General features: G+C 41.4%; 1 protein-coding gene across 6 annotated transcripts in view; it reads left to right on the forward strand.

The window, feature by feature from the left end:
• Nucleotides 1-20,706, forward strand: part of LOC143486724 (ribonuclease inhibitor-like) — a 139,079-nt gene that overhangs the window by 58,491 nt on the left and 59,882 nt on the right. For 5 of the 6 annotated variants that reach the window (XM_076986100.1, XM_076986098.1, XM_076986104.1 and 2 more), the window contains 3 exons: nucleotides 16,879-17,229; nucleotides 17,335-17,610; nucleotides 17,791-17,892. In XM_076986100.1, the coding sequence (XP_076842215.1) occupies nucleotides 16,879-17,229; nucleotides 17,335-17,610; nucleotides 17,791-17,892 (729 nt within the window). The remainder of the gene's footprint in view (nucleotides 1-16,878; nucleotides 17,230-17,334; nucleotides 17,611-17,790; nucleotides 17,893-20,706) is intronic. The other variant, XM_076986102.1, reaches the window with a different exon arrangement.

Raw genomic sequence — 20,706 nt, forward strand, 5'->3', positions numbered from 1 at the left:
TTTGAGGACACTTATACCTGCTAAATATTTTTTTAATGGACAGCATCGATACATATAATATTCATATTCTTAAAGCTCTTTCATATTTTACCCAATTCTGACCAAAATGCACAAGCCCATTCAGAATCCCATCCTGAACAAATTTGTCAAGTTTCATCTAAATCGGTTATCGTATGGCTCTACAGTGCAGTATTATATACAATGCATAAAAATGCATGTAAAGTCCCTCTGTCACCTTCTCCTTCTCACACGCACGCAAGCTGAAACTCACACTCTCAGTCTCTCTCACACTCTCACCCACATTCCCCCTCCCATCTCTGTGCCCTAAGTAAACATTGCTCTGGCTACCTAGATCTCTCTGTGTCTATTAACCAGGCACACACACATACAGGCGCAAGCAGGCCTTCCTATAGCATTCACAATGACACTTCCCTAGCCATACCCACCCATATCTCAGTGACTAACACATGCTCATACAAACTGATATTTGGCTTCTTTTTTGTCTCTCTCTCACACAAACACACAGACACACACACCTTTATACCTATATGTATGTATAGTTTCTATGTATACTTATGTATGTATGTATTAGTATATGTTGTCATAGTTTGAGTACATACACTACCACACACACACACACACACTTCTACCTAAATGTATGTATAGTTTGTATGCATATCTGTCCAGTCATAACAGTCATGTCAGTCCAGTCATGTCAGTCATTTCAGTCCAGTCATATCAGTCATGTCAGTCCAGTCATGTCAGACATAAGTCATGTCAGTCATATCAGTCATGTCATTACAGTCATGCCAGTCATGTCACTCATTCCAGTTATGTCAGTCATATCAGTCATATTACTTTTGTTCATCATGCCAGTGATGTCATTTCAGTCATGCCAGTCATATCAGTTATGTCAGTCATGCCAGTCATGCCAGTCATGTCAGTCATGTAATGCCAGGCTTTGCAGACTACATTCATACTTTGAATACACGGGCAGTCATGTTAGGCGTGCAAGGAGTGAATTAACAAAGCATAGTCTCTGGCACCCTCAATCTCTCTCTGTCTGTAATATACAGGCCCAATCATGTATAGACACATGCAGGCCTTCCTATATTGTTCACATAGATGCAGCCCTAGCCAGATGTGCTATTTCTGTGTCTCCCTTTCTGACACACGCAGATGTCATCACACACTATCTGTAGAGCACACACTGGCCAAACCCAAACAGCTTCTTTTCACTTTTAGGTCTAAAGGACCTTTTGGGCTTCCTTTTGCCTATTGAGGCCAAAATATGCCTATTTGTGTGTGAACCCGCCAATCGCCGCTTGCGGCTATATTTCTTATTTTTCTTCTTATTCTTTTGCCCATTTTTTGACATAAAATGCATCGTGCAGCCTAGACCGTAATGCCTAGAAAACCCAATCTTGGCAAAAAGGTTCAGTTAACTCCAAGGACCAGATTCCCATACAGGGACCCAAATTGGCCTGATGGTGGCGCTATAGCAGAGCATATTGACTTTTTGTCCATATCTCCTACACCGTAGGTCCTAGAACCAAAATTCCAGTTCCTATGCATTCCTTGACTAAATTCAATAGGACAATTAATATACAACCATTAAGCTCCGCCCACTTAGATTTCGAGTTAATTTGCATAATGTGCAAAATCACACACATCTTTGAGCGCGAACTAGTCCCTGGATTTTTCACATACGTGCACATATGTGGTATCAAAACGTTCAGAAGAGTCTGAACTTTAAAATGTATCCAACAAAAATGCTAATTTCTTCACTACCTAGTCAGTATAAGCCAATCAAATGAGGGGGCGTAAATTCAATAGTAAATTTTGCACATATGGAACTCTAACTTAAGGAAACTTGCATGTAATGAGATGGCACTTCACAGACAGCTTCCGTGTGAGGGTCTGGGGCAGCTCGCAGTGGTTGCCATACCTCACCTGCTAGGGGGCGCTATAACATGCAAAAATTTGCCCCATGCACTCAGATTGGCCGATCCACATGAAACTTGACAGACATCATCTATGGGCCTCTGGAAACCAGGTCCTAAAGCAGACATGCCATACTTCCAAAATGGCTGACGTAATCGGCCAATCAGTGATCGGCACGCGTTTGACAGGCTTACCATTGGTCGATCTGCACGAAACCTCTTGGGTGTGGACAAGTGCACGCCCCCTATGACATAATCCAGCCGGGTGTCGATTGGCCACTGGGGGGCGCTATTGCAAAAAAAGCAAGTGTATCCCCTACATAATTCCACTTGGGAACATGCAATTGGACTCTTTTGATTCCTTGCAGTAGTGCGAACAACTTTCCCATTACATGTCCTATTAAAAAATGCACAGTTTATTTACAGTTAATAATAGTTTGAAATCATCATTTTTCATACTCCTCCTAGGATTTTCATACTATCATGTCAAGCAAAGTCTTATAATACTCTACAGAGTGTGAAATCAAAAAACAATCCAAAGATTTTGAATTTGAGGACACTTATACCTGCTAAATATTTTTTCAATGGACAGCATCGATACATATAATATTCATATTCTTAAAGCTCTTTCATATTTTACCCAATTCTGACCAAAATGCACAAGCCCATTCAGAATCCCATCCTGAACAAATTTGTCAAGTTTCATCTAAATCGGTTATCGTATGGCTCTACAGTGCAGTATTATATACAATGCATAAGAATGCATGTAAAGTCCCTCTGTCACCTTCTCCTTCTCACACGCACGCAAGCTGAAACTCACACTCTCAGTCTCTCTCACACTCTCACCCACATTCCCCCTCCCATCTCTGTGCCCTAAGTAAACATTGCTCTGGCTACCTAGATCTCTCTGTGTCTATTAACCAGGCACACACACATACAGGCACAAGCAGGCCTTCCTATAGCATTCACAATGACACTTCCCTAGCCATACCCACCCATATCTCAGTGACTAACACATGCTCATACAAACTGATATTTGGCTTCTTTTTTGTCTCTCTCTCTCACACAAACACACAGACACACACACCTTTATACCTATATGTATGTATAGTTTCTATGTATACTTATGTATGTATGTATTAGTATATGTTGTCATAGTTTCAGTACATACACTACCACACACACACACACACACACACACACACACACACACACACACACACACACACACACACACTTCTACCTAAATGTATGTATAGTTTGTATGCATATCTGTCCAGTCATAACAGTCATGTCAGTCCAGTCATGTCAGTCATTTCAGTCCAGTCATATCAGTCATGTCAGTCCAGTCATGTCAGACATAAGTCATGTCAGTCATATCAGTCATGTCATTACAGTCATGCCAGTCATGTCACTCATTCCAGTTATGTCAGTCATATCAGTCATATTACTTTTGTTCATCATGCCAGTGATGTCATTTCAGTCATATCAGTTATGTCAGTCATGCCAGTCATGTCAGTCATGTAATGCCAGGCTTTGCAGACTACATTCATACTTTGAATACACGGGCAGTCATGTTAGGCGTGCAAGGTGTGCAAGGAGTGAATTAACAAAGCATAGTCTCTGGCACCCTCAATCTCTCTCTGTCTGTAATATACAGGCCCAATCATGTATAGACACAATATAGGCCTTCCTATATTGTTCACATAGATGCAGCCCTAGCCAGATGTGCTATTTCTGTGTCTCCCTTTCTGACACACGCAGATGTCATCACACACTATCTGTAGAGCACACACTGGCCAAACCCAAACAGCTTCTTTTCACTTTTAGGTCTAAAGGACCTTTTGGGCTTCCTTTTGCCTATTGAGGCCAAAATATGCCTATTTGTGTGTGAACCCGCCAATCGCCGCTTGCGGCTATATTTAGGGTTCACACACACAGTGTGGGAACCCTATTGTAATTAGGGTTCACACACACATAGTGTGGGAACCCTATTGTAATTGTTAGGATTTTTCTTTCTTATTATTCTTTGTCCCATTTTTTGACCTAAAACATATTGTGCAGCCTAGACCGTAATGCCTAGAAACCCCAAACTTGGCAAAAAGGTTCAGTTAACTCCAAGGACCAGATTCCCATACAGGGACCCAAATTGGCCTGATGGTGGCGCTATAGCGGACCATATTGACGTTTTGTCCATATCTCCTACACCGTAGGTCCTAGAACCAAAATTCCAGTTCCTATACATTCCTTGACTAAATTCAATAGGACAATTAATATACAACCATTAAGCTCCGCCCACTTAGATTTCGAGTTAATTTGCATAATGTGCAAAATCACACACATCTTTGAGCGCGAACTAGTCCCTGGATTTTTCACAGACATGCACATATGTGGTATCAAAACGTTCAGAAGAGTCTGAACTTTAAAATGTATCCAACCAAAATGCTAATTTCTTCACTACCTAGTCAGTATAAGCCAATCAATTGAGGGGGCGTAAATTCAATAGTAAATTTTGCACATATGGAGCTCTAACTTAAGAAAACTTGCATGTAATGAGATGGCACTTCACAGACAGCTTCCGTGTGAGGGTCTGGGGCAGCTCGCAGAGGTTGCCATACCTCACCTGCTAGGGGGCGCTATAACATGCAAAAATTTGCCCCATGCACTCAGATAGGCAGATCCACATGAAACTTGACAGACATCATCTATGGGCCTCTGGAAACCAGGTCCTAAAGCAGACATGCCATACTTCCAAAATGGCTGACGTAATCGGCCAATCAGTGATCGGCACGCGTTTGACAGGCTTACCATTGGTCGATCTGCACGAAACCTCTTGGGTGTGGACATAATCCAGCCGGGTGGACATAATCCAGCCGGGTGTCGATTGGCCACTGGGGGGCGCTATTGCAAATAAAGCAAGTGTATCCCCTACATAATTCCACTTGGGAACATGCAATTGGACTCTTTTGATTCCTTGCAGTAGTGCGAACAACTTTCCCATTACATGTCCTATTAAAAAATGCACAGTTTATTTACAGTTAATAATAGTTTGAAATCATCACTTTTCATACTCCTCCTAGGATTTTCATACTATCATGTCAAGCAAAGTCTTATAATACTCTACAGAGTGTGAAATCAAAAAACAATCCAAAGATTTTGGATTTGAGGACACTTATACCTGCTAAATATTTTTTTAATGGACAGCATCGATACATATAATATTCATATTCTTAAAGCTCTTTCATATTTTACCCAATTCTGACCAAAATGCACAAGCCCATTCAGAATCCCATCCTGAACAAATTTGTCAAGTTTCATCTAAATCGGTTATCGTATGGCTCTACAGTGCAGTATTATATACAATGCATAAGAATGCATGTAAAGTCCCTCTGTCACCTTCTCCTTCTCACACGCACGCAAGCTGAAACTCACACTCTCAGTCTCTCTCACACTCTCACCCACATTCCCCCTCCCATCTCTGTGCCCTAAGTAAACATTGCTCTGGCTACCTAGATCTCTCTGTGTCTATTAACCAGGCACACACACATACAGGCGCAAGCAGGCCTTCCTATAGCATTCACAATGACACTTCCCTAGCCATACCCACCCATATCTCAGTGACTAACACATGCTTATACAAACTGATATTTGGCTTCTTTTTTGTCTCTCTCTCTCACACAAACACACAGACACACACACCTTTATACCTATATGTATGTATAGTTTCTATGTATACTTATGTATGTATGTATTAGTATATGTTGTCATAGTTTGAGTACATACACTACCACACACACACACACACACACACACTTCTACCTAAGTGTATGTATAGTTTGTATGCATATCTGTCCAGTCATAACAGTCATGTCAGTCCAGTCATGTCAGTCATTTCAGTCCAGTCATATCAGTCATGTCAGTCCAGTCATGTCAGACATAAGTCATGTCAGTCATATCAGTCATGTTACTTTTGTTCATCATGCCAGTCATGTCATTTCAGTCATATCAGTTATGTCAGTCATGCCAGTCATGTCAGTCATGTTATGGCAGGCTTTGCAGACTACATTCATACTTTGAATACACGGGCAGTCATGTTAGGCGTGCAAGGTGTGCAAGGAGTGAATTAACAAAGCATAGTCTCTGGCTCCCTCAATCTCTCTCTGTTGGTGATATACAGGCCCAATCATGTATGGACACATGCAGGCCTTCCTATATTGTTCACATAGATGCAGCCCTAGCCAGATGTGCTATTTCTGTGTCTCCCTTTCTGACACACGCAGATGTCATCACACACTATCTGTAGAGCACACACTGGCCAAACCCAAACAGCTTCTTTTCACTTTTAGGTCTAAAGGACCTTTTGGGCTTCCTTTTGCCTATTGAGGCCAAAATATGCCTATTTTTTTTCTTATTTTTCTTCTTATTCTTTTGCCCATTTTTTGACATAAAATGCATCGTGCAGCCTAGACCGTAATGCCTAGAAAACCCAATCTTGGCAAAAAGGTTCAGTTAACTCCAAGGACCAGATTCCCATACAGGGACCCAAATTGGCCTGATGGTGGCGCTATAGCAGAGCATATTGACTTTTTGTCCATATCTCCTACACCGTAGGTCCTAGAACCAAAATTCCAGTTCCTATGCATTCCTTGACTAAATTCAATAGGACAATTAATATACAACCATTAAGCTCCGCCCACTTAGATTTCGAGTTAATTTGCATAATGTGCAAAATCACACACATCTTTGAGCGCAAACTAGTCCCTGGATTTTTCACAGACATGCACATATGTGGTATCAAAACGTTCAGAAGAGTCTGAACTTTAAAATGTATCCAACAAAAATGCTAATTTCTTCACTACCTAGTCAGTATAAGCCAATCAAATGAGGGGGCGTAAATTCAATAGTAAATTTTGCACATATGGAGCTCTAACTTAAGAAAACTTGCATGTAATGAGATGGCACTTCACAGACAGCTTCCGTGTGAGGGTCTGGGGCAGCTCGCAGAGGTTGCCATACCTCACCTGCTAGGGGGCGCTATAACATGCAAAAATTTGCCCCATGCACTCAGATTGGCCGATCCACATGAAACTTGACAGACATCATCTATGGGCCTCTGGAAACCAGGTCCTAAAGCAGACATGCCATACTTCCAAAATGGCTGACGTAATCGGCCAATCAGTGATCGGCACGCGTTTGACAGGCTTACCATTGGTCGATCTGCACAAAACCTCTTGGGTGTGGACAAGTGCACGCCCCCTATGACATAATCCAGCCGGGTGTCGATTGGCCACTGGGGGGCGCTATTGCAAAAAAAGCAAGTGTATCCCCTACATAATTCCACTTGGGAACATGCAATTGGACTCTTTTGATTCCTTGCAGTAGTGCGAACAACTTTCCCATTACAAGTCCTATTAAAAAATGCAGTTTATTTACAGTTAATAACAGTTTGAAATCATCACTTTTCATACTGCTCTTAGGATTTTCATACTATCATGTCAAGCAAAGTCTTATAATACTCTACAGAGTGTGAAATCAAAAAACAATCCAAAGATTTTGGATTTGAGGACACTTATACCTGCTAAATATTTTTTTAATGGACAGCATCGATACATATAATATTCATATTCTTAAAGCTCTTTCATATTTTATCCAATTCTGACCAAAATGCAAAAGCCCATTCAGAATCCCATCCTGAACAAATTTGTCAAGTTTCATCTAAATCGGTTATCGTATGGCTCTACAGTGCAGTATTATATACAATGCATAAAAATGCATGTAAAGTCCCTCTGTCACCTTCTCCTTCACGCACGCAAGCTGAAACTCACACACTCAGTCTCTCTCACACTCTCACCCACATTCCCCCTCCCATCTCTGTGCCCTAAGTATGTATAGTTTCTATGTATACTTATGTATGTATGTATTAGTATATGTTGTCATAGTTTGAGTACATACACTACCACACACACACACACACACACACACTTCTACCTAAATGTATGTATAGTTTGTATGCATATCTGTCCAGTCATAACAGTCATGTCAGTCCAGTCATAACAGTCATGTCAGTCCAGTCATGTCAGTCATGTCAGTCCAGTCATATCAGTCATGTCAGTCCAGTCATGTCAGACATAAGTCATGTCAGTCATATCAGTCATGTCATTACAGTCATGCCAGTCATGTCACTCATTCCAGTTATGTCAGTCATATCAGTCATGTTACTTTTGTTCATCATGCCAGTGATGTCATTTCAGTCATATCAGTTATGTCAGTCATGCCAGTCATGTCAGTCATGTTATGGCAGGCTTTGCAGACTACATTCATACTTTGAATACACGGGCAGTCATGTTAGGCGTGCAAGGTGTGCAAGGAGTGAATTAACAAAGCATAGTCTCTGGCTCCCTCAATCTCCCTCTGTTGGTGATATACAGGCCCAATCATGTATGGACACATGCAGGCCTTCCTATATTGTTCACATAGATGCAGCCCTAGCCAGATGTGCTATTTCTGTGTCTCCCTTTCTGACACACGCAGATGTCATCACACACTATCTGTAGAGCACACACTGGCCAAACCCAAACAGCTTCTTTTCACTTTTAGGTCTAAAGGACCTTTTGGGCTTCCTTTTGCCTATTGAGGCCAAAATATGCCTATTTGTGTGTGAACCCGCCAATCGCCGCTTGCGGCTATATTTAGGGGTCCAAGCACCAGTGGTGCTGGAACCCTATTGTATTTGTTCCGATTATTATTAGGGGTCCAAGCACCAGTGGTGCTGGAACCCTATTGTATTTGTTCCGATTATTATTATTATTATTATTCTTTTTCTCCGCTAAAACGCGTTGTGCAGCCTAAACCGTAAGACCTACAGACTTCTCCTTTGGCCAACTTGTAGTACTCCCCCCCGCTACTCAGGCGCAACACGCCAGCCCGATCCGACCATAGGTGGCGCTATAGCGCACAAAATCGCATGAAAAAGTTTACACAGGTGTTTCTCCTACACCGTATGTCCTAGAGATAAAATTCAAACTGCATCTGATCAGGCATGAGCTCATCTAAAAAAAGTTCCATTGAAGCCATATGCTCCGCCCCTTACATGTCGAGCTAATTTGCATAACATGCAAATACGCACACATTTTTGAGCGCGAACTAGTCCCTGGATTTTTCACATACATGCACATATGTGGTATCCAGGCGCTCACAAGAGTCTGAACTTTGATTCTAGCAGAGCAAAAGTGCACATTTCTGCTCATGGGCGTGGCCACATGCCTCACAAGTCAAAGGTCAAAAAATCCTTCGCCAAAAATACACATATTCTGCTATATCTCAGGCATGCTTTCACGTATTCACACCAAATTTCACATACATGCACCTATTGGGTGTCTACACCTGCACATACATTTTGGCAGACATGCACACCTAGGTGGCGCTATAACGGCCAAAAAACTCTCCTGCCCACACCGATTGGCCAAATAACTCCAAACTTGGTGCGCATCATCTATATGCACCTACGGCACAGGTCCTTGATCTGCACCATCATATGTCCAATATGGCCGCCGCTATCGACCAATCAGCTTTCAGTCCGCTAAAATGCATCATGCAGCCTAATCCGTAACACCTACAGACTTCTCCTTTGGCCAACTTGTAGTACTCCTCTCTGCTACTCAGGCGCAACACGCCAGCTCGATCCGCCCATAGGTGGCGCTATAGAGCGCAAAAAATTGTCATGCCTACACCGCATGTCATAAACAAAAAATTCCAATTGCATCTGATCAGTCATCTTCCATTCTACAAAAAATAAATTTGAAGCCATTAGCTCCGCCCCTTACATTTCGAGCTAATTTGCATAATATGCAAATACACACACATTTTTGAGCGCGAACTAGTCCCTGGATTTTTCACATACATGCACATATGTGGTATCAAAATGTTCAGAAGAGTCTGAACTTTGATTCTAGCAGAGCAAAAGTGCACATTTCCACACATGGGCGTGGCCACATGCCTCACAAGTCAAAGGTAAAAAAATTCTTCGCCAAAAATCCACATAATCTGCTGTATCTCAGGCATGCTTTCAGGCATGCCCAAATAACTCCAAACTTGGTACAAACCACCACAAATGGTTGTACTGTGAATATTTTCATTTTCCATGCTGAACATGCATGCTGATGCAAAGGTCATTCTTTTCCTCAAAAGAGCTAGAGTTGAGCCTGTAATCGGGTCAGGCCCATTAGCTCAATGGGTAGAGCAAGGTGCTCCCAGCCACAATGCATGTGGACAATGGCGGTTCGAATCCCGCGTCGGGCAGCACACCAACATAAGTTTAAAAAGCTGCAATTTAGATTCTGTTTTTTTAGCAGGCACTTCATTCACGAACGTGCTTCATATACTTTCATATATATTTCATATAGCTTTACATAATGTGCCAGTGGGTGCCCAAATCTTGCCAAACCTCAGCTTGGACCCCGTAATTGCCGCTTGCGGCTATATTTATTATTATTATTATTATTATTATTATTATTATTATTATTCTTTTTCTCCGCTAAAACGCGTTGTGCAGCCTAAACCGTAAGACCTACAGACTTCTCCTTTGGCCAACTTGTAGTACTCCTCTCCGCTACTCAGGCGCAACACGCCAGCCCGATCCGACCATAGGTGGCGCTATAGCGCACACAAACGCATGAAAAAGTTTAAACAGGTGTTTCTCCTAAACCGAAAGTCCTAGAGACAAAATGTAAACTTCATCTGATCAGGCATGTGCTGATCTAAAAAAAGTTTCATTGAAGCCATATGCTCCGCCCCTTACATGTCGAGCTAATTTGCATAACATGCAAATACGCACACATTTTTGAGCGCGAACTAGTCCCTGGATTTTTCACATACATGCACATATGTGGTATCCAGGCGCTCACAAGAGTCTGAACTTTGATTCTAGCAGAGCAAAAGTGCACATTTCTGCTCAGGGGCGTGGCCACATGCCTCACAAGTCAAAGGTAAAAAAATCCTTCGCCAAAAATACACATATTCTGCTATATCTCAGGCATGCTTTCACGTATTCACACCAAATTTCACATACATGCACCTATTGGGTGTCTAGACCTGCACATACATTTTGGGAGACATGCACACCTAGGTGGCGCTATAACGGCCAAAAAACTCTCCTGCCCACACCGATTGGCCAAATAACTCCAAACTTGGTGCGCATCATCTATATGCACCTACGGCACAGGTCCTTGACCTGCACCATCATATGTCCAATATGGCCGCCGCTATCGACCAATCAGCTTTCAGTCCGCTAAAATGCATCGTGCAGCCTAATCCGTAACACCTACAGACTTCTCCTTTGGCCAACTTGTAGTACTCCTCTCCGCTACTCAGGCGCAACACGCCAGTCCGATCCGCCCATAGGTGGCGCTATAGAGCGCAAAAAATTGTCACGCCTACACCGTATGTCATAAACAAAAAATTCCAATTGCATCTGATCAGTCATCTTCCATTCTACAAAAAATACATTTGAACCCATAAGCTCCGCCCCTTACATGTCGAGCTAATTTGCATAATATGCAAATACACACACATTTTTGAGCGCGAACTAGTCCCTGGATTTTTCACATACATGCACAAATGTGGTATCAAAATGTTCAGAAGAGTCTGAACTTTGATTCTAGCAGAGCAAAAGTGCACATTTCCACACATGGGCGTGGCCACATGCCTCACAAGTCAAAGGTAAAAAAATTCTTCGCCAAAAATCCACATAATCTGCTGTATCTCAGGCATGCTTTCACGTATTCACTCCAAATTTCACACACATGTACCTATTGGGTGTCTAGACCTGCACATACATTTTGGCAGACATGCACACCTAGGTGGCGCTATAACGGCCAAAAAACTCTCCTGCCCACACCGATTGGCCAAATAACTCCAAACTTGGTACGCATCATCTATATGCACCTATGACACAGGTCCTTGACCTGCACCATCATATGTCCAATATGGCCGCCGCTATCGACCAATCAGCTTTCAGTACACCTTTCACAAGCTTATCATATGCCAATCAACATGAAACTCACATATTATGTTCATCTACACACCCTCTAATACATATCAAAGTATGACGGGAATTGCACCACTAGGTGGCGCTATACTAGAAATTCCTGAATTACTCCTACATGCTTTAATGTAGAAGGACAATCATGATCTCATATGATTCTATGCAAAATCACTAACAACTTTGTAATTGCAAGTGCTTTGCAAAAAAGTACAGATTTTTGTGTATAATCCAATACATATAATTTACACTTTTCATACTAGTCCTAGGATTTTCACTCCATCACCTCAAATCACATATTATAATATCCAGCAGCATGTGAAATACAAAACTGGTGGAACAAATTCTAAGATTCTTGCAATTTAATATTTTTCATATGCATCACAATGGTACCGTCATGACATATGAACTGCATATTTCAAAAACTCCCCTATATAATGTCTGATTGTTATGAAAATGGACAGACACATTCAGAAGACCACTGAGGTGATATCTGCCAAGTTTGTGCCAAATCCATCCACAAATGGTTGTACTGTGAATATTTTCATTTTCTATGCTGAACATGCATGCAGACCAAAGGTCATTCTTTTCCTCAAAAGAGTTAGAGTTGAGCCTGTAATCCAGTCAGACCCATTAGCTCAATGGGTAGAGCAATGTGCTCCCAGCCACAATGCACGTGGACAACGGGGGTTCGAATCCCACGTTGGGCAGTATTCCACCATAAGTTTAAAAAGCTGCCATTTAGATTCTGTTTTTTGAGCAGGTACTTCATTCACGAACGTGCTTCATATACTTTCATGTACATTTCATAAAGCTTTACATAATGTTCTGCCAGTGGGTGCAAAATCTTGCCAAACCTCAGCTTGGACCCCGTAATTGCCGCTTGCGGCTATATTTTTTCTTATTTTTCTTATTCTTTTGCCCATTTTTTGACATAAAATGCATCGTGCAGCCTAGACCGTAATGCCTAGAAAACCCAATCTTGGCAAAAAGGTTCAGTTACCTCCAAGGACCAGATTCCCATACAGGGACCCCAAATTGGCCTGATGGTGGCGCTATAGCAGACCATATTGACTTTTTGTCCATATCTCCTACACCGTAGGTCCTAGAACCAAAATTCCAGTTCCTATGCATTCCTTGACTAAATTCAATAGGACAATTAATATACAACCATTAAGCTCCGCCCACTTAGATTTCGAGTTAATTTGCATAATGTGCAAAATCACACACATCTTTGAGCGCGAACTAGTCCCTGGATTTTTCACATACGTGCACATATGTGGTATCAAAACGTTCAGAAGAGTCTGAACTTTAAAATGTATCCAACAAAAATGCTAATTTCTTCACTACCTAGTCAGTATAAGCCAATCAAATGAGGGGGCGTAAATTCAATAGTAAATTTTGCACATATGGAACTCTAACTTAAGAAAACTTGCATGTAATGAGATGGCACTTCACAGACAGCTTCCGTGTGAGGGTCTGGGGCAGCTCGCAGTGGTTGCCATACCTCACCTGCTAGGGGGCGCTATAACATGCAAAAATTTGCCCCATGCACTCAGATTGGCCGATCCACATGAAACTTGACAGACATCATCTATGGGCCTCTGGAAACCAGGTCCTAAAGCAGACATGCCATACTTCCAAAATGGCTGACGTAATCGGCCAATCAGTGATCGGCACGCGTTTGACAGGCTTACCATTGGTCGATCTGCACGAAACCTCTTGGGTGTGGACAAGTGCACGCCCCCTATGACATAATCCAGCCGGGTGTCGATTGGCCACTGGGGGGCGCTATTGCAAAAAAAGCAAGTGTATCCCCTACATAATTCCACTTGGGAACATGCAATTGGACTCTTTTGATTCCTTGCAGTAGTGCGAACAACTTTCCCATTACATGTCCTATTAAAAAATGCACAGTTTATTTACAGTTAATAATAGTTTGAAATCATCATTTTTCATACTCCTCCTAGGATTTTCATACTATCATGTCAAGCAAAGTCTTATAATACTCTACAGAGTGTGAAATCAAAAAACAATCCAAAGATTTTGAATTTGAGGACACTTATACCTGCTAAATATTTTTTTAATGGACAGCATCGATACATATAATATTCATATTCTTAAAGCTCTTTCATATTTTACCCAATTCTGACCAAAATGCACAAGCCCATTCAGAATCCCATCCTGAACAAATTTGTCAAGTTTCATCTAAATCGGTTATCGTATGGCTCTACAGTGCAGTATTATATACAATGCATAAGAATGCATGTAAAGTCCCTCTGTCACCTTCTCCTTCTCACACGCACGCAAGCTGAAACTCACACTCTCAGTCTCTCTCACACTCTCACCCACATTCCCCCTCCCATCTCTGTGCCCTAAGTAAACATTGCTCTGGCTACCTAGATCTCTCTGTGTCTATTAACCAGGCACACACACATACAGGCACAAGCAGGCCTTCCTATAGCATTCACAATGACACTTCCCTAGCCATACCCACCCATATCTCAGTGACTAACACATGCTCATACAAACTGATATTTGGCTTCTTTTTTGTCTCTCTCTCTCACACAAACACACAGACACACACACCTTTATACCTATATGTATGTATAGTTTCTATGTATACTTATGTATGTATGTATTAGTATATGTTGTCATAGTTTCAGTACATACACTACCACACACACACACACACACTTCTACCTAAATGTATGTATAGTTTGTATGCATATCTGTCCAGTCATAACAGTCATATCAGTCCAGTCATGTCAGTCATTTCAGTCCAGTCATATCAGTCATGTCAGTCCAGTCATGTCAGACATAAGTCATGTCAGTCATATCAGTCATGTCATTACAGTCATGCCAGTCATGTCACTCATTCCAGTTATGTCAGTCATATCAGTCATATTACTTTTGTTCATCATGCCAGTGATGTCATTTCAGTCATATCAGTTATGTCAGTCATGCCAGTCATGTCAGTCATGTAATGCCAGGCTTTGCAGACTACATTCATACTTTGAATACACGGGCAGTCATGTTAGGCGTGCAAGGTGTGCAAGGAGTGAATTAACAAAGCATAGTCTCTGGCACCCTCAATCTCTCTCTGTCTGTAATATACAGGCCCAATCATGTATAGACACAATATAGGCCTTCCTATATTGTTCACATAGATGCAGCCCTAGCCAGATGTGCTATTTCTGTGTCTCCCTTTCTGACACACGCAGATGTCATCACACACTATCTGTAGAGCACACACTGGCCAAACCCAAACAGCTTCTTTTCACTTTTAGGTCTAAAGGACCTTTTGGGCTTCCTTTTGCCTATTGAGGCCAAAATATGCCTATTTGTGTGTGAACCCGCCAATCGCCGCTTGCGGCTATATTTGTAGAGTTTTATGTTTAACACATAACAGGAGCAGGATAAGAGACGGACTGTGTTTCATATAGTTATGAGAGTATTATGGTATCATAAGTGTTGACTGTTTTAATATAGTTATGAGAGTATTATGGGTATCATAAGTGTTGACTGTGTTTAATATAGTTATGAGCGTATTATGGGTATCATAAGTGTTGAATGTGTTTAATATAGTTATGAGCGTATTATGGGTATCATAAGTGTTGACTGTGTTTAATATAGTTATGAGAGTATTATGGGTATCATAAGTGTTGACTGTGTTTAATATAGTTATGAGAGTATTATGGGTATCATAAGTGTTGACTGTGTTTAATATAGTTATGAGAGTATTATGGTATCATAAGTGTTGACTGTGTTTCATATAGTTATGAGAGTATTATGGTATCATAAGTGTTGACTGTGTTTAATATTGTTATGAGAGTATTATGGTATCATAAGTGTTGACTGTGTTTAATATAGTTATGAGAGTATTATGGGTATCATAAGTGTTGACTGTGTTTAATACAGTTATGAGAGTATTATGGTATCATAAGTGTTGACTGTGTTTAATATAGTTATGAGAGTATTATGGTATCATAAGTGCTGACTGTGTTTAATATAGTTATGAGAGTATTATGGGTATCATAATTGTTGACTGTGTTTAATATAGTTATGAGAGTATTATGGTATCATAAGTGTTGACTGTGTTTAATATAGTTATGAGAGTATTATGGTATCATAAGTATTGACTGTGTTTAATATAGTTATGAGAGTATTATGGTATCATAAGTGTTGACTGTGTTTAATATAGTTATGAGAGTATTATGGTATCATAAGTGTTGACTGTGTTTAATATAGTTATGAGAGTATTATGGGTATCATAAGTGTTGACTGTGTTTAATATAGTTATGAGAGTATTATGAGTATCATACTGCTCGAAGATTTTAGAAACCGACCAGGACAAATAATAATCAAAACAGGTTTATAAAACAAAAGCAGCTAACTTAACTATATGCAGTGAATAAACAAACAAAGAAACAACAAAAACATTTGCCTGACTCCCTAAAACAAACACAGAGACAAAATGAGGTTAAATTAAATGTCATCGAGTTCCCTACTTCCCATTACCGTGACAACACACTAAATAACACACTGTAATACACTATGATACAATCACAACCCAGCTGACCACAGACCACACAGAGTCATAACTCATGACCAAATGCTTCATGTTTCCTTAGGAAGACATTATACATACACATATATATATACACACTGTTAACCTGCCCATAACACTACAGTCTGAGTAATAACAGCTACATATCTGGTTCTGTTTACCTGTGACATCAGTGTTTACCTTTTTGACACCTGGATCATGAGAATATTCACCCACATGTCCTTTAAACACACGGTGTGAAATCACCTCTATACATCAGACATGGTGATGTGTGTAATGTGTGGAGTGAATGTGAACATCCATCATGGTGGTGTTTCTATTTACAGGAGCTCAGAGGTTTGATCTGGAGGGTGGAGGTTCTGTTGCTGCTCCTGGTTCTGACGTCACTCTGCCGTGTTCACTCAAACCACGTATGAGTGCTGTGGACATGGAAGTGAAGTGGACCAGACAGGATCCAGGAGACAAACTGGTGCATCACTATAAGAATAAACAAGACCAGACAGACAAGCTGGACCCTTCATACATAAACAGAACATCACTGTTTATAGAGAAACTACAGCAGGGCAACACCTCACTGCTCCTGAAGAAAGTTCAAGTGTCTGATGGAGGACTGTACAGATGTCGGGTTGATTCTGACCAATGGAAAGATAGTGTCAATGTTCAGCTTAGAATTGAAGGTAAAAATCATTATATTATAAACATTAAAGGTCCAGATTTAATAAGTGTGTATGTAAACAGAATCAGGACGATGCTATTTCAGATTTTGGTATTTTAACCCACAGCTACTGGAGGAACCCCAGAGATCAGCGTCCTGGGTACTGGTGTCTCAGGTGGGGTTCTTCTACAGTGTGAATCTCGAGGCTGGTGGCCTGTTCCTGATCTCCAGTGGTTGAACAGTGAAGGAGCTAAACTGCCTGCTGGAGTTAAAGAGTCATGTGAAGATGTTGGAGGGTTTTATGTGAGACGCAGCCTCACTGCACACAAGAGTAACACCAACACCTACATCTGCAGAGTGAAACTGGGGGAGGTCAAGAAGGAGGAACAGATTGACATCACTGGTAATGACACTACTGAAAACGTTCAGAAGTATCAAAGTAATGACCAAAGTAGTCAGTATATTTATATGAGAGAATGTTTTTATAATTTCTTATAATGTATTATTTTTTATCCATCTTTCTTGAAACAGTCTTTGTCTACTCACATGGATCTTTAATCTGAATCTTTATCATTGTGTTCAGATCATTTACCCAAACCTGACAACACAGCTGCCATCGCTGTTTCAGTTACACTGATCCTGCTGTCAGCACTCGTGTGTGTTGTGGTATATTTCATAAGGAGAGGTAAACCAGTATCTGTCTCTCACTATAATCCTACACCTCAGTCCTCATATCTGTCTGTACCAGGAGGGTCTCAGATTAAGATCCAGTTCACCAGAACCTTAGAGCTGATCATTAAATGATTAAATGTGTCTGATTTACACCTCAAACGTGCATATGGCTTATGTCTCCATGACAACATAATCACTGGAATTACTGACTCCAGATCAGCATCACAGAAACAAATATTACAACAAATGAACCTGCTGGTTCTGACATTAAACCACAGTTAGCAGATGAGGCGTTATTATTTTAATGCTGTAATGGTGTGCTGTTTACTTTAACGGGCTATAAGTACACCCACTTATGCACACCCACAATGCATATAACCCTTGACTACGCCACCCCTATACGATGGGGAAGGGGACCCCGTGCTAGGCCACTCAAATAAATGAGTGAAAAGAACCAGCCAATAACAACAGGTATCTAATTGGATCACAATATCTTATTTCAAATATAAAAATATACAAACTTTGTTATAAAAATAGACACTCTATTGGGGGATAAGCTAGTTAAGCTATTACAAAGACTAAGTAGTACTGCACAGACTAAAAAAACCCGTGGCCAAGGCTATGTACCACCCACAGTGTTTATTCCCAAATGACCACAAGCGCTAATTCTAGTACACCAAATACTTGTAACCACATTAAGCGGCTGCACCAACTGTGCTCACCAAGAAAACCACACTGCCACAGCAAACACCCCACAGAGGGCACAACCTGGACACAACACCCCCACAAAGGGCACAACCTGGACACAACACTCCCACAAAGGGCACAACCTGGACACAACACCCCCACAAAGGCACAACCTGGACGCTGGAGTGGCCCACGCCTTGACCGCAAACAAACAAATAAAAATAACCAGATATAAAAATAACCAGATACTGGACATAAAAGATCTGTGCAGGACTATCACAACTGTTATTGTTATGCTACAAGCTTAACCCCCAAAAGACTATACAGTAGCCGGTGTGGCAGCAGATATACTCGTAGCGCTACGCAAAGTAGCACAGGCTTAACCCCCAACAGACTATAAGATAGCTGGTTTGGCAGCAGATATACTCGTAGCGCTACGCAAGTTAGCCCAGGCTTACTCCCAAAAAGACTATAGAATAGCTGGTTTGGCAGCAGATATACTCATAGCGCTGCATACACTAGCACCTTATCATGAACCTCAATCTCTTAAAATGCAGCAAATAATTTAAAATATTGGGTAGGGAAAAACAGTGGCCTGCAAGCACCCCAACTGCAGCTCCACTCTGTTCAAGATAAAATTGTTCACTCTGCCCTTAGAGGCTTACTGGCTCCGTAGCCAGTAGATACGCAGGCAAAGCTCAAATCCACACCTGTTAGGTCACTGTTGACGTCAACGCTTCGCAATCGGTTGAATCCGCTGTATATAACTCTCTGCTTCTCAATTGGATGGCCACCTATACAGTCTCAGTTCTTCCAGGCATGGCGTTCACACACCAGACAACGTGCAGGGCCTTCGTGTCCCCGGACAGGAAGTGAATACACCACGGTGTGCTCCCTTTTACATTTACATTTACATTTATGGCATTTGGCAGACGCCCTTATCCAGAGCGACTTACATTTTATCTCATTTTTATACAAGTGAGCAATTGAGGGTTAAGGGCCTTGATCAGGGGCACCTCAGTCATGGCCTCAGGTCTGGGAATCGAACCCACGACCCTTCGGTCACAAGACCAGTTCCCTAACCACCAGGCCATGACTTTTATTGCCCCCCTTTGGCGCCAAGCCTCACCTACAGTGGGCGTGATGGTATTGCACTGAAGGTACACTTACGACCATGCCACAATGCCATAGATCTACATACATTGTAAACAATTTTGGGGATTTTTTTTGGATGTATGATAGCATAGCACAACGCTGGTTCACAAAAGGCTTCACAAATTACTCCCATATTATGTGAGCGATGTATGATATGTGCCACGAATAAGAGAAGATGCCACAGAACCCACCTGGTGTCTGACCTTCCCTTTAAACACCTACAAATGGATTTAATTGAACTGAGCCCAGCTGAGGGGAAGAACTGTCTAGTAATAGTAGACATGTTCTCCAAATAGATTCAAGCCTTCATCAAACCAGGATGCATCAGCTGTGGCAAAGGCCCTCCTGAAATCACCCCCAGATGGGGAATAACTGAGAGAATAGGTAGTGATAAAAGAACCCCTTCTGTGAATGAAGCTTTAACCTTGGTGAGTGAATATCTAGTGTCTGAGTTGAAACAACACTGTGCCTACCATCCAGAGAGGTGGAGCAGTGGAGAGAGAAAATGGCACCTTTAAAAACAAACTCACGTACATGGATTAACACAAGGGTGAGAACATGGGAGATACAGGGAGAGAGACAAATAAGAAAAGCATAAATGGTAATCAACGTGTTATATGTCTACATATTACTTATGGAAAATAATAAAGTATGAAGTAAATCCTGTTTCCCATCTTATGCATGTTTTTTTCAACATTTTTAATATCTCTGGTCTCAGTTTGTTAGAGTATTCCACTAATATGGTGTGATAACCCGTTTTTGATGTTGCCGGGCTTGTCCATTCCACAGTGAGCGTCATGCACTTGTGTGAGATGATACAGGTACTGTAGAGTTGTTTCCTTGTTGGTCTGTTTGCAACTGGAGATTTTAGACATACCCATCCTGATAGGAAAGACATTATGAATTTCTGTTGCCAACTCCTGCATCATTTGCCAATAAGAGACGGTACCCTCTTTCACCCAGCCCGTGTTGATTAACAGCCAAA

Source organism: Brachyhypopomus gauderio, unplaced genomic scaffold (genome assembly GCF_052324685.1).
Source record: "Brachyhypopomus gauderio isolate BG-103 unplaced genomic scaffold, BGAUD_0.2 sc45, whole genome shotgun sequence".
Lineage (NCBI taxonomy): Eukaryota > Metazoa > Chordata > Actinopteri > Gymnotiformes > Hypopomidae > Brachyhypopomus > Brachyhypopomus gauderio.